The following is a 24,794-nucleotide window of genomic DNA, read 5'->3' on the forward strand; positions in this document are numbered from 1 at the left end:
AGCCGTTCTTCTACCGTTCACACTCACGCTGCAGAGGTTCTCGGTGTAGGAGCTTTTGATGACATCGTAGGTCTTTCCTCCTATTCCGCTTTCCAGCATTTTTAAGAACAAGCCCGGGTGCCACACTGAGTCAAAGGCCTTTTTAAAGTCTACAAAGCAGGCGTATATCTTCCCATGCTTTGTATTGTGGACGTGGCTCTGAATGAGACTGTGCAGGGTGTAGATGTGGTCCGTGGTGCGGTGGTTTGGCACGAACCCTGCTTGGCTTTTGCTCAGGACATTGTGCTCGGTAAGGAAACTGATGATCCTTTTGTTTAGGATGCTGTTGAACAGTTTTCCCAAGTTACTGCTGACACATATGCCTCTGTAGTTGGCAGGGTCATACCTGTCCCCACTCTTGTGGATCGGTGTAATGAGTCCTTGGTTCCAGGTACGAGGGAAGTAGCCAGCACTCAGCACAATGTTGAACAGTTTAACCATTGCAGCTTGAATTTCTGGTGGGCTGTACTTCAACATCTCTGGGGGGATTCCATCCAGACCACTAGATTTTTTTACACTTTATGGAAGTGATTTTCTCTGCAACTTCCTGTAATGTAATTGGTGTGTCCAGTGGGTTTTGGAAGTTTTTGATTTTCTCTTCCATTGCCTTTAGTTTTGATGTTATGTTTTCCTGCTCTTGGCTTAGTCCTTCTTTTGGGATGTCTTTGTAGAGGTCTCTGAAGTACTGGAGCCAGATGTTGCCATTTTGGATATGGGTGTCATTCTTTTTCTTGCTCTTTGTGTCCATGTGGCTCCATATTTCCCAGAAGGAGTTGTCTTGGAGGGCGTCTTGGAGTTGGCTAAGTTTGGTAGAGATGTAGCTCTGCTTCTTCCTCCTGAGGATGGTTTTGTACTGCTTTTGTATGGTGTCATAGGCTTCCCTCAGGTCTGGGTTGTTGGGGTCTCTGTGTTTATTGTTTGAGGCTGTTCTCAGGGTCTTTCGAACGGCTTTACACTCTTTGTCAAACCAACCATTGATCTGCTTTTCTTTTGGCCTCTTGTAGTTGACTTGTTTGAGGTCGGACAATTTGGCCATGGTGTGGAATATTTTGTTGAGGTCTTTTGCAGCTTGATTCACTCCTTCTGGGTTTGACTTGTACTTGTAGCTGTAGAAGTTGTGGAGCATCTCTTGTAATTCCGGTCTGTTGGGAGCCTCTTTATATTTTATTTCTGACGTCTTGGACCATTTATAGGATGGAGGTCGGTTGTAGAGGCTGCTCTGCTGTGGCTTTTGTGTGGATGGTTTCTCTGTAGATTTTATGTACAGGAGAAGTTGGCTGTGGTCTGACAGGTGCGTTTGTGGGGTGACTATGAAGGCGCTAATATTTGCCGGGTCCATATCTGTAATGGCGTAGTCTACTACACTCCTTCCTACATGGGAGTCTAGTGTATATCTTCCCAGTGAGTCTCCCTTTGTACGTCCATTAAGAATATGAAGACCTAAACTTTTACATAAGTTCAGGAGCTTTTTGCCACTTTTGTTGACTGTACTGTCATAGCTGTTTCTCTCTGAGTGTTCTGAGTCGTGACTGTCATTCTCTGCCCCAAATATGTAGATGTTTCCGTCTGTGGTCAGAAAGTCTTTTTCTCTCCCTGTTCTTGCATTGAGGTCTCCAAAGATGAGAACTTTGCCCAGGACCTGATAATGGGTGGCTTCTTCTTGTAAGATCTCAAAGCTGTCTGGATTGAAGTAGGGGGACTCTGGTGGTGGTATATAGGTGGTGCAGAGGTAGACATCGGACTGAGAGGTGAGGATGGAGCTGCTGATTCTGATCCATATGTGGCTGCCTTCTCTCTTCACTGGTATATATATGTATGTATATATATGTATATGTATATATATATATGTATATGTGTATATATATATATATATATATATATGTATATGTATATGTATATGTATATATATATATATATATGTATATATATATATGTATATGTATATGTATATGTATATATATATGTATATGTATATAATCAAATCAAATCAAATAAGCTTTATTGGCAGGACCAAATACAAATTAGTTTTGCCAAAGCAAGTGTACATTAGGGCCTGGGGCTGTGGGGATGGTGGGTGGGGATTGTAGGAAGGATGGATGGGGCACATCCAGGGTGGGGACTGTGGGGGCACTTCTAGGATGGGGGCTATGGAAGTCCATGGCTTATGATGGGGCATATCCACGGTGGGGACTGTGGTAACGGTGGATGGGGCATATCCAGGGTGGGGATTGGGGGGCCACATCTGGGATGGGGGGCTATGGAAGTCCATGGCTTATCATAGTTCTCTTTCTCGAAGTCTATGACATTCGCTCACATACCGCGCTGCTATCTCCACTGCGCTCTCTTCTTCCCCCAGCAGGATATATATTTTCTCTTCCTCCTTCATGGAGCTGAAATCCGGGAAGAGATGGGAGAGTCTCCTGAAGTGAGTGTCCCTCACTGCTGAGTACTTGGTGCAGTGTAGCAGGAAGTGGGTTTCATCCTCCAGGGCCTCCAGGTCACAGTGTTGGCACAGTCTGTCCTCCCTTGGCTTGTAGCTCTGCTTGTGTCGACCGGATTCGATGGCTAGACTGTGGGCACTGAGTCTATATCGGCTCAGGGTCCTGCGGTCTCTGGGGTCCGGGATTTTCTCCAGATACGGGGCCAGTCTGTAGTCTCTCTGTAGACTCTGGTACGTGGTCAGTTTCTGTGAGGTGTTGATGTCGGTCCTCCAGTCACTGACATACCTCTCCTGGCCCTCGTCTACCATCTTCCTGATTCTGGTTCTTGTCAGGCTGCTGTGATTGGTTATTTTGTCCAGTTGGGTTTGGGAGAGCTGTGCCAGGGGTCCTGGTTCATCTGGCCCACGTATATGTATCAGAGCTTTGTGGTGATGGGAGCTTGGATTGCTACTCTGTAGGTGAGCCTGAAATGATAGTGACCTCTTCAGAGCTGCTAGGTGTAGAGGGAATCTGCCCAGCTCAGCTCGACAGGCGCTGTTGGAGGTGCTTCGATGGACCTGGAGAAGGTGCTTACAGAATTCCAGGTGGAATATTTCTGTTGGGCTGGAATCCCACCTTGACCAATCTGGGTAAGTGTGAGGGCCCCAGACTTCGCTGCCATACAGGAGGATTGGGGCAATGATGGAATCGAAGATTTTTAGCCAGACCCTCACTGGTGGCTTCAGATGATACAATTTCCTTCGGATGGCATAAAAGGTTTTGCAGGCCTTGTTTTTCAGGGTCTCTATGGCTTGTTTAAAGCTCCCTGACTGGTGAATTTCCAGGCCCAAGTAGGTGTATTTGTCTGTTCCTGTTAGAGTGCAGCCGTTTACGACAAATGAAGGATGCTGGTCAAATCTTCTTTTTCTCTTCTGGAACACCATGATGTTGGTTTTCTTTAGATTGATCGGTAGTGCCCATGTGGAGCTGAATTTCTCCAAAATTTGTAGGTTGTCTTGGAGACCTTTCTCGGTTGGTGACACCAGCAGTAGGTCATCTGCATAGAGCAAGAATTTCACCTGGGCGTCATGGAGTGTGAGACCTGGAGCAGGTGAAGATTCCAGAGCAGCAGCCAGCTCATTGATGTAAATATTGAAGAGCGTTGGACTTAGGCTGCAGCCCTGTCTGACTCCTCGGCTCTGCTGGAAATAAGCCGTTCTTCTACCGTTCACACTCACGCTGCAGAGGTTCTCGGTGTAGGAGCTTTTGATGACATCGTAGGTCTTTCCTCCTATTCCGCTTTCCAGCATTTTTAAGAACAAGCCCGGGTGCCACACTGAGTCAAAGGCCTTTTTAAAGTCTACAAAGCAGGCGTATATCTTCCCATGCTTTGTATTGTGGACGTGGCTCTGAATGAGACTGTGCAGGGTGTAGATGTGGTCCGTGGTGCGGTGGTTTGGCACGAACCCTGCTTGGCTTTTGCTCAGGACATTGTGCTCGGTAAGGAAACTGATGATCCTTTTGTTTAGGATGCTGTTGAACAGTTTTCCCAAGTTACTGCTGACACATATGCCTCTGTAGTTGGCAGGGTCATACCTGTCCCCACTCTTGTGGATCGGTGTAATGAGTCCTTGGTTCCAGGTACGAGGGAAGTAGCCAGCACTCAGCACAATGTTGAACAGTTTAACCATTGCAGCTTGAATTTCTGGTGGGCTGTACTTCAACATCTCTGGGGGGATTCCATCCAGACCACTAGATTTTTTACACTTTATGGAAGTGATTTTCTCTGCAACTTCCTGTAATGTAATTGGTGTGTCCAGTGGGTTTTGGAAGTTTTTGATTTTCTCTTCCATTGCCTTTAGTTTTGATGTTATGTTTTCCTGCTCTTGGCTTAGTCCTTCTTTTGGGATGTCTTTGTAGAGGTCTCTGAAGTACTGGAGCCAGATGTTGCCATTTTGGATATGGGTATCAGTCTTTTTCTTGCTCTTTGTGTCCATGTGGCTCCATATTTCCCAGAAGGAGTTGTCTTGGAGGGCGTCTTGGAGTTGGCTAAGTTTGGTAGAGATGTAGCTCTGCTTCTTCCTCCTGAGGATGGTTTTGTACTGCTTTTGTATGGTGTCATAGGCTTCCCTCAGGTCTGGGTTGTTGGGGTCTCTGTGTTTATTGTTTGAGGCTGTTCTCAGGGTCTTTCGAACGGCTTTACACTCTTTGTCAAACCAACCATTGATCTGCTTTTCTTTTGGCCTCTTGTAGTTGACTTGTTTGAGGTCGGACAATTTGGCCATGGTGTGGAATATTTTGTTGAGGTCTTTTGCAGCTTGATTCACTCCTTCTGGGTTTGACTTGTACTTGTAGCTGTAGAAGTTGTGGAGCATCTCTTGTAATTCCGGTCTGTTGGGAGCCTCTTTATATTTTATTTCTGACGTCTTGGACCATTTATAGGATGGAGGTCGGTTGTAGAGGCTGCTCTGCTGTGGCTTTTGTGTGGATGGTTTCTCTGTAGATTTTATGTACAGGAGAAGTTGGCTGTGGTCTGACAGGTGCGTTTGTGGGGTGACTATGAAGGCGCTAATATTTGCCGGGTCCATATCTGTAATGGCGTAGTCTACTACACTCCTTCCTACATGGGAGTCTAGTGTATATCTTCCCAGTGAGTCTCCCTTTGTACGTCCATTAAGAATATGAAGACCTAAACTTTTACATAAGTTCATATGTATATGTATGTGTATATATATATATATATATATATATATATATATATATACATATATATATACACACATATATATATATATATATATAATGTGTGTGTGTGTATATATATATATATATGTATGTGTGTGTATGTGTATATGTATATATATAATATATATATATATATATATAAATATATTGCATATGGCTCGCAAATAATAGAGCAATACACAGACACAAAAAATAACTTATAGGTATATAACCAATTCATATTGAGATAAAACATACACATGGGAGCCCCATATGGAGAAATCACTGTGGAAATGATATAAACAGATTGTATAAAGGCATGGGTGACTAGTGAAGGTAGAATCCATTATTCCTGTCACCCACCAGTAACCAGAATGAGGACCCCTGAGATCACACTGTCCCTGCACCTCGACGCGTGTTTTCGCGTCAGCTTCGTTGAGAGGTGCAGGGACAGTGAAACCGGCTGATTTTTTTTTTTTCTTTTTTTTCTTTTTTTTTAATAGCCAAAATACCTTTTCTGTGTTTTTACAGCACTTTACGTGCCCCACTGTGTCTTTTCGCGTTCACAATAAAATTTATATAAATTGTCTATAACTCTCTATTTGGACATTATTGAGCATTATGTACAGACTTAAATGAGTTTTCAATTTCATTCCGAAAAAAAGCAATTGCGTGCATGACACTTCTGAAATCTCATAGATTTTTCTGCTACTGTAAAAAGCAGTTTTTTGTTTAAAAAAAAAAAAAAAAAAAGCAGCATGTGAACATAGTCTAACTCTTCCTTTTATTACTGCTGATCCCTCGGATTCCCACAGCTGGACCATCCTTCATATAGATCTGTGTTGTGCTGCATTCACACATCCATGACTCGCAGGCTGACCACAGTTCTGGCGATCCGAACGCAGCATCCTCTTCAGTACATATGAGCCTGTCACGTTCAGGACAGGAGACCTGCAGCCAGTCTGTTAATTTGGCTTTCCAAAAAGTGACTGTCTTACGTGCATAGATGTAATAAACGTGAGCGTGGAGGTCATCTATAAATGGGTTGTCCTCATTAAAGTAAAACGAACTTCCTGAAGTTTTTTCAGGACTAATCCGAGAGAACACATTCTATGGATTCGTTAGTTAGGGTACCTTCACACTTAGCGATGCAGCAGCGATCCGACCAGCGATCTGACCTGGTCAGGATCGCTGCTGCATCGCTACATGGTCGCTGGTGAGCTGTCAAACAGGCAGATCTCACCAGCGACCAGTGAACAGCCCCCAGCCAGCAGCGACGTGCAAGCGACGCTGCGCTTGCACGGAGCCGCCGTCTGGGAGCTGCGGAGACTGGTAACTAAGGTAAACATCGGGTATGGTTACCCGATGTTTACATTAGTTACCAGCGCACAGCTGTGTGTGCAGGGAGCCGCGCACACTGAGCGCTGGCTCCTTGCTCTCCTACCATAGCTACAGTACACATCGGGTTAATTAACCCGATGTGTAATGCAGCTACATGTGCAGAGAGCAGGGAGCCGCGCACACTGCTTAGCGCTGGCTCCTTGCTCTCCTAGCTGCTGTACACATCGGGTTAATTAACCCGATGTGTACAGCAGCTACATGTGCAGAGAGCCGGAGCCGGCAGCACAGGCAGCGTGAGAGCTGCAGAGGCTCGTAACTAAGGTAAATATCGGGTAACCACCTTGGTTACCCGATGTTTATCTTGGATACAGCTTACCTCAGCTGTCAGATGCCGGCTCCTGCTCCCTGCTCGCTTCATTTGTCGCTCTCTCGCTGTCACACACAGCGATCTGTGTGTCACAGCAGGAGAGCGGCTTTGAAGAAAACGAACCAGGGCTGTGTGTAACGAGCAGCGATCTCGCAGCAGGGGCCAGATCGCTGCTCAGTGTCACACACAGCGAGATCGCTAATGAGGTCACTGCTGCGTCACAAAAAGCGTGACTCAGCAGCGATCTCGGCAGCGAGCTCGCTGTGTGTGAAGCACCCCTTAGACTTGTAGGACCTCATTAAAGCTGATCAGGCAGATCAATGGTCAATTACCAGGTAGACATGACCATCTGGATCCTTCAGTGTCCCTGGTACAGTTGTAGGACAAACATTGCATGCACCTTTTTTCTTTTTACGCATAGGGCTCCACAACACGGATGTATATTTTTTCTATTGACCATTCAGACTTCAATCTTCACTTTCTGAATCTTGGTTATAAATGGAAGATTATCTGTTTTGTTATTTTGTAGATGGTGACTCTACACAGGACTGAAAAGGTGTGTAGGGTAAGAATAATCCTGTCTCTGGCTGTGAGACAACTGGCTGCAGTAGAAGCCTCCCGAATTTAGAAAATTCTATAGAGCAAACAAAGCTATATTATCTCCTGGTACTTTTTGCATTTATTTCTACGCCCTGTTTCTTTAAAGGCAAATCATTAGTAGATTCATTCTGTCCAAACTATGGCCAACATAAATTAGAGCCTGGCTGCTGCAGCCGGTTGTCTTACAGCCAAACACCGGATTGTGAAGAGGAGATGGAATAACAGGGCTCCTACCTTTTTTTATTATACTTTTCTATTTGTAATGTGAGGCATACTCGAATCAAAAGATCAGCGCCTGTTGAGGGTGGAAGTGTTGGATTGTGCGTTTTTCTGTGTTAATCGTTCCCTTGACTAAACATTATGCAGACTAGTTACTATTTCACGTTATATAAAATGACCATGCACAATGGTTTTGTAAAAGTGTTTGTTTTCATTTACAGTATTTAACAACGGTTATCCCTTATGAAAAGAGAAATGTCCCTCCTTCAGTTGAAGACCTCCAAATCCTAACAAAAAGTGAGTATGTATCAAAGGAATTCCTGTAATACAACCTCACAAATTACATCTTCTGTTGTCTTTTAGTGGTGAATAAGAAAGTGTAAAGCCCCTTTAAAGCGATTTAACCAGCAGGATTTTCCCATTTAAGTAAAGGCAGTGCCATACTGATGCTAGCAGGGTGAATCCTGGAAACTGAAGGTATGACTGATTGTATGTTTGATTGCCGAAAGAAAAGTTCTCAGGTCTAGAAATGAGTTTATTGCTTGTGCGACGTGTGCAGCGAAACGTGCGTTTGGGGACGGGTCGATATATTCCTCCTCTTGTGTCCTCCTGGCTTGCCTCCTTTTTTTTTTTTTTTTTAAATTTAAATTTTGCGTCACCATTGCTGCTATTGGTGGTGCATGCACATTACTATTGTGATGTTGTCTTTATTAAAATGGTGTTGAATTCAGAGCATGCGTATACTGTGATCTCTGGTGCCATTTTATTAAAGACACTGTAAACAAAAATTAGCGGCAGGGGCACATGAGGAGATAGAAAAAAAAATGAAATCTGCACATACATGCGCTCAATTCAGCACCATTTCAAATGAAGACAACATCACAACAGCAATGTGCATGCACCACCAACAGCAGCAATGGTGGCGCAAAATTTAAATAAAAAAAGGAGGCAAGCCAGGAGGAAGAAGATATACAGAGGACTCGACCCACAAAGTCCCACCCCACTGCACAAGCAATGCACTAATTTTTGGACCTTTTGAGAATGTGTTTATTTTTCGGCTATCAAACATCCAATTTGGAAACTGGCGGTATGATTAGATTCACCATCCTAACGCATCCTGGCACTGCCTTTATTGTATATGGGGAAAATCCTGCTTGTTGGTTCTCTTAAAATCTCAACTATATTATGTCACCCCTTTTTTTTTTTTTTTTTTTTTTTTTTTTTTTTTTTAAATCGTGAAATTTTCTAAAGCCACTACATTTTTAGGTTGATGTAACTGTGTGATGCTTGTTTTTGTAGGGCAAATTTAAGTTGTTTGTTTTTTTTTTTTTATTAAATTATTACTGACGATGGAATTCATGTCTCTGCAGTTACAGAACCATAACATTGCACCTTTTATTTATACATTTTTGTTGTCACGTGAGATATATTTTTATTTTTTTCTTCTCCTAGAAAGAGCTCCGCACTGTATTTGGCTATCTCTGTCAGGCTATAGACCATGAATGGCGCAATGGTGTACGGTTCTAACCATTGCTCCAGTGACTGCAGAGCTCTGTACACTGGGACACAACAAAATTAAACTTTATTTTTTGGTTCAGTTTTTTGATTTTGCGACTGTATTGCAGAGATTTTGGCAATCCAAAGTATTCATAAAAGATTCCGTCAGCTTTCACTGGGTGCATGTCCTTCTTTTCCCTCTATGATGCTGACCAATCATAAGCAATCAAATACACTCAAAGGAAAGAAGATCACACCCCTGCCATAGTTTGGAGCAGGTTTCTCAGTGAGTGAGATTTAAGGCCCCTTTACACACTGAGACTTTCTAGCGATCCCACCAGCGATCCCGACCTGGCTGGGATCGCTGGAAAGTCTCTGGTGAGCTGTTAAACAGGCAGACCTGGCCAACGACGCATCTGCGATACGGACCTGCAGAACAACCTCGCTGGTCGTTGGAGACGTGTAAAAGCAGCTATTTGAAAGGGAAGTCGCTAACGAAGTCGTTGGTCACGGTGTCCAACACAACGATGCTTACTGCGCAGCGGGAAACAAAGGACCAAAAAATGTTCCTGAGAGATGTGTAGCGATCAGCGACCTCACAGCGAGGGCCTGTTTGCTGATGCGTGTCACACACTGCAATGTCGCTGGGGAGGTTGCTCTTGCGTCACAAAACCGGTGACGTTACAGCGATATCGCTAGCGATGTTAGTATGTAAAGGGGCCTATAGTAATACAGCCCTTATCTCCTGGTATAAGCTCCTGCAGCATTAAACAGCACTGATAATCACCATGAACACCTTTCAAATAAAGTCCCTATGGCAGGAGGGGCAGTGCTGCTGAGTTTAGCTGTGACCCATCCATCAGCTCTCCTGATTACATACTTTGTCAATATTGACAATCATGTCTGTTGCACTAAGGGTACTGTCTCACTAAACGACGTACCAGCGATTCCGACCGCGATATGACCTGGTCAGGATCGCTGGTGCGTCGCTACATGGTCGCTGGTGAGCTGTCAATCAGGCAGATCTCACCAGCGACCAGTGACCAGCCACCAGCCCACAGTGACTCGTGGAAACGATGCTGCACTTGGTAACCAAGGTAAACATCGGGTAACTAAGCAAAATGCTTTGCTTGGTTACCCGATATTTACCCTGGTTACCAGTGCACACCGCTTAGCGCTGGCTCCCTGCACTCGTAGCCAGGGTACACATCGGGTTACTAAGCAAAGCGCTTCACTTAGTTACCCGATATGGGCTCTGGCTACGTGTGTAGGGAGCCAGCACTGGCAGCTTGAGAGCGGCGTACGCTACTAACCAAGGTAAATATCGGGTAACCAAGCAAAGCGCTTCGCTTAGTTACCCGAGTGTACCTTGGTTACCAGTGTCTGCAGCTTCCAGACGCCAGCTCCTTGCTCCATGTACATTCAGATCGTTGCTCTCTTGCTGTCAAACACAGCGATGTCTGCTTCACAGCCCGAGAGCAACAAGCAAAAAATGAACCAGCACTGTGTGTAACAATCGGCGATTTCACAGCAGGGGCCAGGTCGCTGCTCAGTGTCACACACAGTGAGATCGCTAATGAGGTCACTGGTGCGTCACAAAAACCTGTGACTCAGCAGCGATCTCGCTATGTGAAAAGCACCCCTAAGGCAACTTGTAATCGCTTTGCACAGTGAGATCAGGGTAGTCATTGTGTCTCACATTGGAGTTACCTAGCTGTTCTGGACTACACCTGTGTGATGTAAAGACAGCTCTGATCCCACGGCAGAGTAATTACAAGGTGTCCTTAGCACAACAGATATAATAAGTAGGATACTGACACAACTCCGTGCAGGCTATGTGTGGGAAGGGGCAGTATAGCCGAGGTGACCCTCCTAAGAGAGCGAATATAAGGGTTTGTACTGTGACCACACAGATAAACGTTTCCTCCCACCACAGGGACCTTATCTGAAAAGTGTTTGTCATCTTTCCTTTCTAATCATGAAGGAGGGTAAGGCTGCTTTACACACAACGATATCGATAGTGATCTCGTTAGCGATGTGACACGCCAGATTGTAAATACAATTTGCCGAGATCGCACATTGGACCGGCGCTACAAAAACAACCTATGTGCAATCTCGGCAAATCGTACCTGCGATCTGGCGTGTCACATCGCTAGCGATATGGTTGTGTGTTTAAGCAGCCTTTATAGACCGGGAGATCAGAGCTGTATTATTACATCTCGCACACTGAGAAACTTGCTCTAAACTACAATGGGGGCGTGTTCTTCTTCCTTTTATGTTGCTGCCTGTCTGATTGGTCAGCATCATAAAGGAAGTAGTTCATGTCCCCCAGGAAACTCCCACTTAAAATCTTAACTCATTAGGTGCTAAATACTTTGATTGCGAATATCTCCTCAACAAAGACTCAACATTTTAAAAAAAATGTCCAATTCAACATGAAAATTTTGATTAAAGGTCCTTCCTCTTTAATAAGTCACACTGTTTTCTTGTGAAAAATACTGTAAGATGCTGTATTGTTAAGGAATATCTGATACAGCTGTACTTACTCTATAGTTACCAAGTTTGTTCTGTTTTTTATTTTTTGTCATGTTGAGCTGAATATTGATGGTTTTAACTTCCACATGTGCATTAAGTGTGTGTATGACCGCACAATATAGAACTATACAAATGGAAATAGTTAGAATTGATTATTCTGTGTGGTGGTGTAATGTTGCTTTACATTTTATTTCTTTGCAGTTCTGCATGCAATGAAAGATGACAGCGAGAAAGTACCCACATTGCTAACAGACTACATTTTAAAAGGTAATACCCATAACTGGAAATGCAATGCTTGCAATATGAAATCAGATTATCTGTTAGCAGTAGTATAGATGTATATAAAAAATAAGTGACAAACTAAGCATTTATTCTCTCCTCTCGTCACTGTGGAAAGTAGTGTCCATGTTGCAGCGTAAAATAAAAAAACACTATGCAGAATAGATTTGTGGATAATTGCTAGTCTCTGCCTGAGGGCTTGCTCATGAGCGTGTAACTCGGATGAGTGCGATCTGATGTTTTGTCAGATGTCACTCAGCAAAATTTTATATTATGGGGCAGTGCAGATCTGCTTTATTCTATTTTTTTTTTTTTCCCATGCCGATTCTGCATGGAAAGCGAATCGCAACAAGATGCGATTGGCAGCAGAAATCGGATATCACACACCCATACAGGTTTATAGGTGCGTGTAAAACATCGGACTGTACTCTGATGTCATCTGAATGCAGTCTGAATTACGCCAACACCGAGAATGGAGAAATTAAGATTTCCATCTTTTCCACATGTTTTTATACAGTTTTCTCATGCAAGAGAATCCATTAACGGTAACCTGACACTCGGCTCAAACCCTGATCCATTACCATCATTGATCAATTTTTTTTAGAAGAGAGCGCAGCTTGATACACGACGATAGTCAGAAGAAAAAGTTTGGGCACCCCTATTAATGTTAACCTTTTTTCTTTATAACAATTTGGTTTTTTGCAACAGCTATTTCAGTTTCATATATCTAATAACTGATGGACTGAGTAATATTTCTGGATTGAAATGAGGTTTATTGTACTAACAGAAAATGTGCAATCCGCATTTAAACTAAATTTGACCGGTGCAAAAGTATTGGCACCCTTATCAATTTCTTGATTTGAACACTCCTAACTACTTTTTACTGACTTACTAAAGCACTAAATTAGTTTTGTAACCTCATTGAGCTTTGAACTTCATAGGCAGGTGTATCCAATCATGAGAAAAGCTATTTAAGGTGGCCACTTGCAAGTTGTTCTCCTATTTGAATCTCCTATGAAGTGTGGCATCATGGGCTCCTCAAAAACTCTCAAATGATCTGAAAACAAAGATTATTCAACATAGTTGTTCAGGGAAAGGATACAAAAAGTTGTCTCAGAGATTTAAACTGTCAGTTTCCACTGTGAGGAATATAGTAAGGAAATGGAAGTACACATGTACAGTTCTTGTTAAGCCCAGAAGTGTCAGGCCAAGAAAAATATCAGGCAGAGAAGAAGAATGGTGAGAACAGTCAAGGACAATCCACAGACCACCTCCAAAGACCTGTAGCATCATCTTGCTGCAGATGGTGTCAATGTGCATATGCCAACAATACAGCGCACTTTGCACAAGGAGAAGCTGTATGGGAGAGTGATGCGAAATAAGCAGTTTCTGCAAGCACGCCACAAACAGAGTCGCCTGAGGTATGCAAAAGCACATTTGGACAAGCCAGTTAGATTTTGGAAGAAGGTCCTGTGGACTGATGAAACAAAGATTGAGTTGTTTGGTCATACAAAAAGGCGTTATGCATGGAGGCAAAAAAACACGGCATTCCAAGAAAAGCACTTGCTACCCACAGTAAAATTTGGTGGAGGTTCCATCATGCTTTGGGGCTGTGTGGCCAATGCCGGCACCGGGAATCTTGTTAAAGTTGAGGGTCGCATGGATTCAACTCAGTATCGGCAGATTCTTGACAATAATGTGCAAGCATCAGTGACGAAGTTGAAGTTACGCAGCAAGACAATGATCCAAAACACCGCTCCAAATCTACTCAGGCATTCATGCAGAGGAACAATTACAATGTTCTGGAAAGGCCATCCCAGTCCCCAGACCTGAATATCATTGAACATCTGTGGGATGATTTGAAGCGTGCTGTCCATGCTCGGCGACCATCAAACTTAAGTGAACTGGAATTGTTTTGTAAACAGGAATGGTCAAATATACCTTCATCCAGGATCCAGGAACTCATTAAAAGCTACAGGAAGCGAATAGAGGCTGTTATTTTTGCAAAAGGAGGATCTACCAAATATTAATGTCACTTTTATGTTGAGGTGCCCATACTTTTGCACCGGTCAAATTTTGTTTAAATGCGGATTGCATATTTTCTGTTAGTAGAATAAACCTCATTTCAATCCAGAAATATTACTGAGTCCATCAGTTATTAGATATATGAAACTGAAATAGCTGTTGCAAAAACCCAAATTGTTATAAAGAAAAAAGGTTAACATTAATAGGGGTGCCCAAACTTTTTCATATGACTGTATCTGCCAGGGCCAGCATTTTATCCTTGCAGTCACTTGCCTTATGTTTTTCTCTTAGCGCTAGTGAAGGAGTCTGTTATCCACCCCATACCCTCCATAGAAATTTAATTTCTTATACACAATGTAATAGAATTGCAAGAAGAACATGGTGTTAATTGTTAATATTTTTTCCCAGCTATTCTCTATTAATGTATCTGCATTAGTAACTTTTCACAATAATTCTTAAACTATATCCAAGAAATAATTTACCCAAATCAAATGTATCACAATGGCTTTTCCCATCCTGTCATCTTGCTGTTTTGTGACAGGCTGCTCTCATTAAAGGAGAATGCATAATTAAACAGGAGGAAATGTACACCTAAATATGTTAACCCTCTAGTGGTCTTTTTGTTTTCTCGATGTAAAAACCCAAATCTGAGAGCGGTGTTGGACTGCGGCTGAAATCTCGATACTTGACATCAGTAACGCTGCAATATTTTTATTATGTTGTAAGGACCGGCCATCAACAGACCCATCTGTGTGCATAGAATAGTTGCCTGCCTTGTCAGTCATTAGCTTACCAGTCCGTCAGATTGTTGAGTACATCTGTTGAAATGAATGTCACGGTTTTGGGAATGGACCAGCAAGGCCCATGCTCATCCTCCACACCATGCCAACGTCCTCCTAGCTACAGTCCCGTCTGAGAATGATGGGGGTCCCACTGGCCGGACCCTCAGCAGTCTAGCATCTATCACATATTTAGTAGGTAGGAGATGCACACTGAATACTTAGTGTGTTAATTCCCAATCTGCACATACCATTATTCCAAGCCAGTGCATGTTCTGTCTGATCACTGCAATTTCTTTTGCCTGCTCCCACCTAAGCATGTCTATGCTGAGGACAGGTTAACAATGTATAATCTGCTGTGTATTAGGGAACACCTAACCCAATCAGATCCATAGTATCCTGATCTATTCGCCCATGTTTGCAATCAAAATTATTCAACCCCATTTGCACTTTCTGCTGTTTTGAAATTAAATAAGAACAGTTTAAATAGCTGAATACAGCTAATATGAACGGTCAATTTGTGTTGCATTTGGAGAAACCACTTGATATGACTACTACATTCTCCAAATTAACCCTCCGACATAGACTCCTTCATAAGAGCACACATTTTCAAATCTGATGTCTCGAGCATATGTGATGCTACTTATCAGAGTTGATCAGGTATCATTAGATCTGCTTGAGAGAAAATCTATCAAATGCCAAGACTGGCTAGGGGTTTGTTTGAAGATTTTGATTGAAGCTCTTTTGATTGAGCAGGCAGGTGGTCAAAAGCCTCAAGTGACTGCAAAAGACCTGAAGTCAAATTTGGTAGTAGCAGGCACTGAGATTTCAGTTGTACAAAAAAAAGCTCATATTAAATACTGCCGGTCTCCATGCCCGATTTTCCATGACTGACATACATATCTGCATAAGAATAGCCTGCTCCAGTATGATCAAAACCCACTCCACAGAAGTTTTGGGATTCTGTTCTGTGCAGTGATGGGGAAAAAACACCAGCTTTTTGCCTTCATGGCTCAGTAGCATGCCTGCAGGAGAAAGAATGAAGCACATGCTGAAGAGAACACCCTGCCTACAGTGAACCATGGTGGTGGCTTAGTGATAATCTGTAGCTGCTTTGCAATGGAAACCTCCAGTGTGTGGAGGGAAAGATGAAGTATAAGGAAATTCTAGGAGAAAATGTCGCTTCTTCTGTGAGGAAGCTGAAGTTGGACCTTCCAACAAGACAGTGATCCCAAGAAATATCTCAAAGTCCACCAAGCCATAGTTTCAGTCCTGGAAGATTCTAGAGTGCCTGTCAGTTAAGACTTGAAACCCATAGAAAATCTTTCGTGGGATTTGAAGAAGGTGCTGTAGCATGCAAACCCAAGAATATTCATGACCTGTAGGACATTGCCCATGAGAGGTGAGCTATGATTCCTCAAGAACGCTGCCAGGCGCTGAGGTGTCACTCTATGCGTCAATTTTGCAGCAGGTCATAACCACTAAAGGGGCTTTACTTATTACTGAAGACGCTTGTTATGAAAGACTGTGTTTTGCTAATATATTTTGTAATGGGGCTTGAATAATTTGATTACAGCTGTGTGTTTTTAGATCTTCATTTGCTGGTATTTTCAGCTTTCTCATTGGATCCCCTAAATATTTGCCATCCAGATCATGTTGCTGTACCTTAGATGCATCATGCGCTAATTTGATGCATTTGTGGCCTGTTACTACTAGTGTGACCTTCACATGACATCTGCCTGCACGTCTCTGTACAACACTGAACCCCGCAGAGGAATCGTATGGCTACTGCTTTATAATGAATAGAACACAAATTGCTGTGAAAAGCAATTCACTGGCCGACATCGGAGTGACTTCTCTCGTCCTGCGGTTGAATACTTATCTTATTTGGGGAAAGAGAATGATGGCTCCACTTGCGTTAGATCGGTACCCATGGAAGAACTTTTTTTTTTTTTTAAGAAATAAAAGGTAGTATGCAGGAAATGTGTCTTCTTGACTTTCGAAAGGAGTCCAGCTCTTTTTGGATTGTTACTAGAAGACATTCCTGTCTTTTTCCCATGCAAGAAAAACTGTCGATTACGGTGATCTGGCTCTGATCCGCCTTTCTTGGATATGGAGAAGACTAAAAAAAAAAAAATCTCAATCGCCTTCATTCCATCAGTCTGTGAAAATGGACCGTATTCAGGCTACATCCAAGTGCAGTACGATTTTATATTTTTATCTTTATTTTTTACTTTCTCTTGGACCCAAAGCCTTGAATGACTGAGCGTTATTTATGGTTTCAATCAAAGCATGGTTTTAAAATTATACGAAAGAAATGTGAAAATACACATAAAATATATATAATTAGTGTATCTTCACATTTCTTTCGTCCCACATGGTCCGGGCAAAAAATAGGACATGTGCACTGCCTCATTGAATAAAATTGGTCAGCGAGTGATCTGAAGTTTTGTTGGATACCGCTCAGACCGAAAATACAGTCCTCTGCACAAGCCCTTACTGTGAGGGTGCATTCAGACGACCATATAAATCAGATCAAGATCAGACTAGTCACGCATTTCCCAAATAGAATGACCGCTGCATAGAAATATATGAAGCTGTCCCTCTGGTCAGAAGAGCGGCTGCCCCTCCGAGCGATACGGTCCGATCTCTGTTTTATGTATACAGCTCTCTGAACGCACCTTAGAAGGAGAAACTCTTGTATCTGGAAATGCATATTTCTGCATGATGCAGTGATTTGTCCCCTACATCCATTTTGGGTGATGGATTCTCCTTATATTGGAGACCCCTCCCAAACAACTAGCGAGGCAAGGTTTATACATTTTAGTTTTACTTGCCCACTTGCATTACATTTAGATTTGGAAATATCATGGCCACATGAATTAGCCTTTCCTTCCCGTGTCTTGAAGAAGAGTACAGATGGCTCGTATCTCACTTCAGAGTTTTGCTGTTTACTACTTATTGTGGGTTGGGGTTTTTTTTTTTTATATACTAACATTACAGATGGCAGATTGCTTATAAAAGTGAGAAACAAGTTATAATTGTAAGTGGAATCTGCCCCTTGCTCTAGAGCTGCCTCCATGGCGGCCAGCAGTCACCTGAGCCTGCAGCCAATCAATAGACCTATTGGTCAGCCCATTGTTGGTAGTAAGGTCATTGCTTCCATTCTGGCAGCAGTCCAGTGGTTAGATGGCTGGTTTATTTGTTTTATAAGCATCTCTACTCTGTAAACTGTACAAAGCTAGCGGAAAACTGTTTAAAGGGGCTCTGTCAGCAAATAATGACTGTTCAAACCAAGTACAGGCACTCTGTGCATCATGGAGGGGACAAACATTTATATCCACCATCCCACCTACTTGTTTCTCTCTATCTCCAACCTTCTATGGCTCTATGGAGTCAGAGCTGTCCATTACAGATGGGGAAGGGTGGAGATGGAGGGAGAGCAAGTAGGAGGAGGGAAGGTGGCTATAAAGGTTTGGCCCCACCAGGATACATGGAGTACCTGTATTTGGTTTGCACAGTCATTCTGTGCTGATGGAGTCCCTTTTAAGTTTCAAGAATTTTATTTGGGACCCCTTTCACCGACCAGTTTTTGAAAAATAAATAATAAATATATTATATAATATTTATTTTTAAGATTCAAAACATGATATAATTTACTGTCATTAGATCACAAAATATGGGACTTTAAAAGAAAATGTCATCAGTACAAACTCTTTAAAGGGGTAATCCGCCTCTGCTCCCCCGTAGTTGAGCAGCAGTGTCCCGTCTGCAGAGACTTGCTGGCTTGTGTGCTGGGGCGGCAGAAGTCTCACACCCGTCCAGTTGTAATGAATAGCACAGGTGATTGATACCTGCTGCTTGCACAGACGTGATGTCACTGGCCTTGCTAACCTCCGATGTGGAAGCTGAGCCAGGTTACCCCTTTAATATAGTCCTATCTGTATAGCTAAAACTTAAAGTGTGAACATTTCACTAGATTTGAACAAGTGTTGTGCCCAGTATTGGACACTCGGGGACGTTTATGTGTGTTATCGGCTTTCTGTATGTTCTGCTGTTTTTTCACCTGACTTCTCTTGTTTTTGTGTTGCTAGCCCTGGTGTAATACTGGATGGCTATGAGGTTTGTTAAGGTGTGTTCATGAGACTGTAAAGAGCATGTCTTTAACTATTGGTTCCGTTCTATTGCCTGTGGAATCCGAATCTGACCCCGCATAGGCCAGCACGGAGTCTTTTATAGAGTATATTCACACATGGCAGTCTCATTCAGACTTACACAATTTCGACCACCGCTGTAGAAGAAACACCAGTCAGAATTTCCCAATGCACATATCCATATAACCTCCTTTTTTTTTTTTTTTTTAAGGGAAATCTGTAAGAGTAACCGTCTTTTTGCATACATTTTTTTCTTTCTTCAATTAATCAATAGTAGACTAATAAAAAATAAGAAACATTGTAACATTTCTTAAGAGAAACTTGCTGCTTTCTCCTCCACGCCTAATCATTAATTCCCAATTCACAGGTAAAATGGGTCTTCAGTAAAAACAGATTTTCCCATTCCTGAGATCGGAGAGGACGGTTGGTGCTTATAAAGTTGTATGGACAGCTTGCGGCTGAATGTCTGTCCTGCTTGTTGCTCCTCCCTCGTTACTTCTCCATAGTTTTATAAACACCAATGGTCATCTCCTATCTCAGTGACCGGTCTTCACTGATTACAGATTTTATAGATTGTCCTGAAGAATTGAGAGTGAAAGATGAGTCCGGGAGAAGGGAGTGGATTTCTCATAAGATATATTACAAAATTGCTTATTTTCACTTGAACCATTTAGTTACGAAATAATTAAAACGACGGTTACTCTGTCTCTATCCTGAAAACACATATTACTTAGATTTTCCCATAGATCCAAAGATGACAAGTCTTCAGCCCCTGTATAAGAGCTCTTCAATGCTCTGTAAAAAGCAATTCACTAGGAAAATCAGATTTTATTGGATTAGTAAATTAGATATTTGGGTCACTGCCGCAATCCATTGCAGACTATTAGGAGAAATAAACGATGCAAACTAATGACCATAGGGTAAATGTAAAGACATGTCCTTGATCAAGATGGCCATGTGTAGTAGTAGTGGTGGTGGTGCAGTAGGTAAGTGTTTGTGACTTGTGATATAGCTGTTCATTCATTTTATTGTTTGTTCTTTGTGTGATTCTTCTGTTTGTTCCCTTCGCAGTTCTGTGTCCTACCTAATAGTCCCTGGCTCCCGAGGAGGTCATCCCTGTGTATAAGATGCATTTTCCTTGGATCACTTTGAAGTTCCACTCCGTCAGCAGACCTAGTAGCTGAATCTGCATTCATCAGCATCCCATTCCTATACGTCAAGTGGTATTTTGAGCATGTTGATCTAAGTAACCAGCTGTTCATGTCGTCTGTGATAGCCACGTATTATGAGATCCCAGTAGTAATGGTGCCGAATACAGGGAATCTGTCCCTCCCCAACCAGGGCATGCTCTTCCGAAAATAGTCCAGTGTGCGACTCGAGAGTAGAACAAATGTACAGTTTTAGCCTGTTTTTATGTGTTGAATTCTATTTTTACAGTAAATACATGCAAAAACAAAAAAAGACACTTTTAAAGGTTTTAAGATGGAAAAAGAAATTTCTTATTATTGTTTTCCCGAATCGATTGTGATCGTCCATTAGTGCGCAACACGGCAATAGGGTGTACAAAAGGGATCATATACTATTTGCACTTTTGCACTGACACATGAGAACACACACACACGCGCACACACGTATTATACACACACACACACAGACACACACACGTATATTATACACACAAACGTGTGTGTGTAATACACACATATACATACACACATTGTGTGTGTAATTGTATATGTATGTATATGTGTATATAATATAATATATATTATAGTACAGACCAAAAGTTTGGACACACCTTCTCATTCAAAGAGTTTTCTTTATTTTCATGACTCTAAAAATTGTAGATTCACATTTGAAGGCATCAAAACTATGAATTAACACATGTGGAATGAAATACTTAACAAAAAAGTGTGAAACAACTGAAAATATGTCTTATATTCTAGGTTCTTCAAAGTAGCCACCTTTTGCTTTGATTACTGCTTTGCACACTCTTGGCATTCTCTTGATGAATTTCAAGAGGTAGTCACCGGAAATGGTCTTCCAACAGTCTTGAAGGAGATGCTTAGCACTTGTTGGCCCTTTTGCCTTCACTCTGCGGTCCAGCTCACCCCAAACCATCTCGATTGGCTTCAGGTCTGGTGACACTGGAGGCCAGGTCATTTGGCATAGCACCCCATCACTCTCCTTCTTAGGGCTAAGCCACACGGCGAGAAAATCGGTGCGAGTGGAGTGCGATAAAACATCGCATTCCCCTCGGACCAATTCTAGCCTGTGTGTCAGCACACATGGGCGATTATTTTCTCAGCCCTAATCGGACTGAGAAAACAATCGCAGCATGCTGCGATTGTAAGCTGAGTCTCTTTCTCTCGCACCCATTCAAGTGAATGGGGCGAGAGAAAAATCGCACTGCACTCGCGGTACACCGGTGTACTGCCAGTGCAGTGCGAGAATCACAATAGCAGACTACGCAGGAGAGAGGGAGAGAAATCCCTCCCTCCCCTCCTGAGTGCCGGCCCGCCCCCCGCAGCTGAGGTCTGCTCGCACGAACGGACCTCAGTTGCAAGGACACAAGCATGACACTCGGCTCTGCTGTACTGCCAGCACGAGCCGAGTCTCATGCAAGTGGATCGCAGTAGTGCCCGTGTGGCCCCAGCCTAAGTCAAATAGCCCTTACACAGCCTGGAGGTGTGTTTGGGGACATTGTCCTATTGAAAAATAAATGATGGTCCAACTAAACGCAAACTGGATGGAATAGCACGCCGCTGCAAGATGCTGTGGTAGCCATGCTGGTTCTGTATGCCTTCAATTTTGAATAAATCCCCAACAGTGTCACCAGCAAAGCACCCCCACACCATCACACCTCCTCCTCCATGCGTCACGGTGGGAACCAGACATGTAGAGTCCATCCGTTCACCTTTTCTACAAAGACACGTTGGTTGGATCCAAAGATCTCAAATTTGGACTCATCAGACCAAAGCACAGATTTCCACTGAGCTAATGTCCATTCCCTGTGTTCTTTAGCCCAAACAAGTCTCTTCTGCTTGTTGCCTGTCCTTAGCAGTGGTTTCCTAGCAGCTATTTTACCATGAAGGCCTGCTGCACAAAGTCTCCTCTTAATAGTTATTCTAGAGATGAGAAGGTGTGCCCAAACTTTTGGTCTGTACTGTATAATATATATATATAATATATATAGTGTTATATAATGCACACCTACACATACATGTATATATTTGCACACACATTATATATATCTACATGTGTGTAATAGACCTATCTAACACACACACTATATACATATGTATGTATATAATATATACAAACACACACAGTACCTCTTATAGCCACCACAGACATCAGAAAGCCTCAGACGTGATTTCAGAATAGGTTACCTTACCAGTAGTTCTGTACTTCTTTTATTATATTTTTGCAGTGAAAGGGCTTTTGCCTTTTAAATTGAGGTTCTGACATTTAATCTGAAAAGAAAATAGTCAGCAAACATTTTTCCTAATTTTGCCATTTTCATACACTGTACAGTACATTTTATCCAATTAAAAACTGTGCGCTATGTAGAAACCATCAGCAAGTATGGCAGCTACTGTTGGCAGTTCTAACAGCTGCTTGTGTGAATACCTACAGCAGCAGGCCCTGTGCATAGCTGATGCTTGTTTGTGCATGAACATATTTTTCCTAATATTCATACTCGGAGCATGTTCATTACCTGTTCATGATTCTTAAAGGTTTTCATGCAGCAACAGCAAAATATTCATTACTGAAAACCAACTGTAAAAAAGATTAGTGCACTATTATTAAAGGAGTATTCCCAGAATCTTATTCTCTAGCCATATGATGGCAGAACTCAGTCCTTGCCTAATTCTTAGCCCCATAGATAATGAATGGAGCTGATGTCAAACCTGCCCTGCTGCTCCACTGTAGACGGGGTTTGCAGAACCTTTATTCTCTGGATTGCTGCGCTCAGACATCTGGCAATCAGACAGTATATAATACAGTAATACCTAACGGAGTATTTAGAGAATGAAGTTATAATTGCTGATTATGTAACCAATAGTGCTGCACCGAGAGATCTTACATGACCGTCACTGTCCGAAATAGACTGTAGATGTAGCAACATATTAAGATCGTACATTAATCTGAGTGTTTAATATTACATAGAAAGGTTTTTCAACTCAACTTGTTCATCCATTTTTCATTCATGTCCTAAAATTTTCAAGTAATGGATTATTGTTAGCAGAATACCTTCCCTAGTTGAGGATTTGCAGTAGCATAGCGGTATAGCTGAGAAGGCTTTGTGAGGGACGTAAGAAGAGGCCATATTGGCAGCTGCCAGTGGGGGAAGGAGACTGATTCTGTCCAGAGTCATCACAAAACTTGATTAGCAGAGGAAAAAAAATGATGGACATTACTTACAGCTAGTTACAGCATTTTAACAATATAACATGGGATAGCGCCTCAAACCTATATATGCGTACTGTAATTAATGTAGTTCTTGGCAACAAGCTTCCACCATCCGTATTCTCTGGATAAGGGCTCCAACATTTGTAGAGATGTCTAAGCTCTGCCCCTTTTGTATGCTTTATTCAGTTGATCTATAGTCGATAAAGGTGAAAGGTGGTGCCCAGAAGTCGTACTGTGGGGTGACTTGGACAGTTCATTGGCTGGCCAGCTGCTCCTACCTGTGCCACATACAGTAACCGTGTTCCCACTGGTGGCTGACTGCCGTGTTTTACCCCCCAGCCAGCACTGTATACCTTGGGTAGATCATTGTACATTTACTGCTCACTCTTAATAGTCCAGTACCAAAAACTGCCTTCAATTTACATAATGTATAGCCTACGAATAAACAATATGGGAAAAATAAAGGGGCTGAATGTTCTTTATCTATATCTGTCACTGCCATTGTTCCAATGGTCACCCATGTTATGTGTTTGTATTATCAATTGTCCTAAAATTCATGGTCCCAGAGTGAGACCCTGGTGTTAGGCCCATGCCCATCTTCCATCTCTGCCCTTTGGTGCGATTCTTCCCTGAGTTGATGGACAGGGTAAGATGACCATTATCCAGTTGCTGGGGTGTGCTGCCTAAGCCCCACTCATCATATGGGGGTCTGCCGGGTTAATGCCATGCTGGCAGAAAGCGGAGGTTTCCAATAGCTAATACCATTCACACCACATATGTTTACATCATTGATCACATTTTTGAACCATGCATTCAGGATAACCTCTATAGGAAATAAAAATGTAACTCTAAAATAAAGGGGTTTTTTTTTTCTCTCAAAAATCTAGAGTAAATATTAGTCTGGATGCAATCTGTTTTATATAAAAGTCCGAACAAGTGGGTTTAATTAAAAACTTCTGTATTTAGCACTGTGAATAAAATAAAAAGTTAGTGACCCTCCCCCCTCCATCCTAGGACTGAAAAGTGGCAATTCATTCTGGATAGTTACCCAGTTTGCCACCCTCTGTTTGCCTGCTGCTGCGTTTTCCACTGAGCTTTCCCATCTCGAAGATCCTATCCCAATATGTAGTAGGTGTAGTAATAATAATAAGCAAATGCCTCAAATTAGAAATGTAGTATAGTTCTCCTGATATAGCCATGTTTCTTATCTCATGTGCAGGGCATTGCAGCTTAGTTGGTCATGGTTGTAACCATGGATACCTAACTGTCAATGAGTGGATATAGCCATGGATACATGAGCTGAATGCCCTGCACATGAGACATGGCTATATCAGGAGAACTATACTACATCTCTAATTGGAAGTATTTACCAATATTATTATTGCACCTTCTACATATT

General features: G+C 42.4%; 1 protein-coding gene across 3 annotated transcripts in view; it reads left to right on the forward strand.

Moving 5' to 3' along the window:
- The window catches only part of FEZ2 (fasciculation and elongation protein zeta 2), a 94,207-nt gene extending 69,666 nt beyond the window's left edge, over nucleotides 1-24,541 (forward strand). For 2 of the 3 annotated variants that reach the window (XM_075339450.1, XM_075339452.1), the window contains 3 exons: nucleotides 7,932-8,007; nucleotides 11,944-12,009; nucleotides 20,051-24,541. In XM_075339450.1, the coding sequence (XP_075195565.1) occupies nucleotides 7,932-8,007; nucleotides 11,944-12,009; nucleotides 20,051-20,067 (159 nt within the window). In that variant the 3' untranslated portion in view covers nucleotides 20,068-24,541. Of the gene's footprint in view, nucleotides 1-7,931; nucleotides 8,008-11,943; nucleotides 12,010-18,919; nucleotides 18,958-20,050 lie in introns of all 3 variants that reach the window. The other variant, XM_075339451.1, reaches the window with a different exon arrangement.
- Nucleotides 24,542-24,794: the final 253 nt, after the last annotated feature.

Source organism: Anomaloglossus baeobatrachus, chromosome 3 (genome assembly GCF_048569485.1).
Source record: "Anomaloglossus baeobatrachus isolate aAnoBae1 chromosome 3, aAnoBae1.hap1, whole genome shotgun sequence".
Classification (NCBI taxonomy): Eukaryota; Metazoa; Chordata; class Amphibia; order Anura; family Aromobatidae; genus Anomaloglossus; species Anomaloglossus baeobatrachus.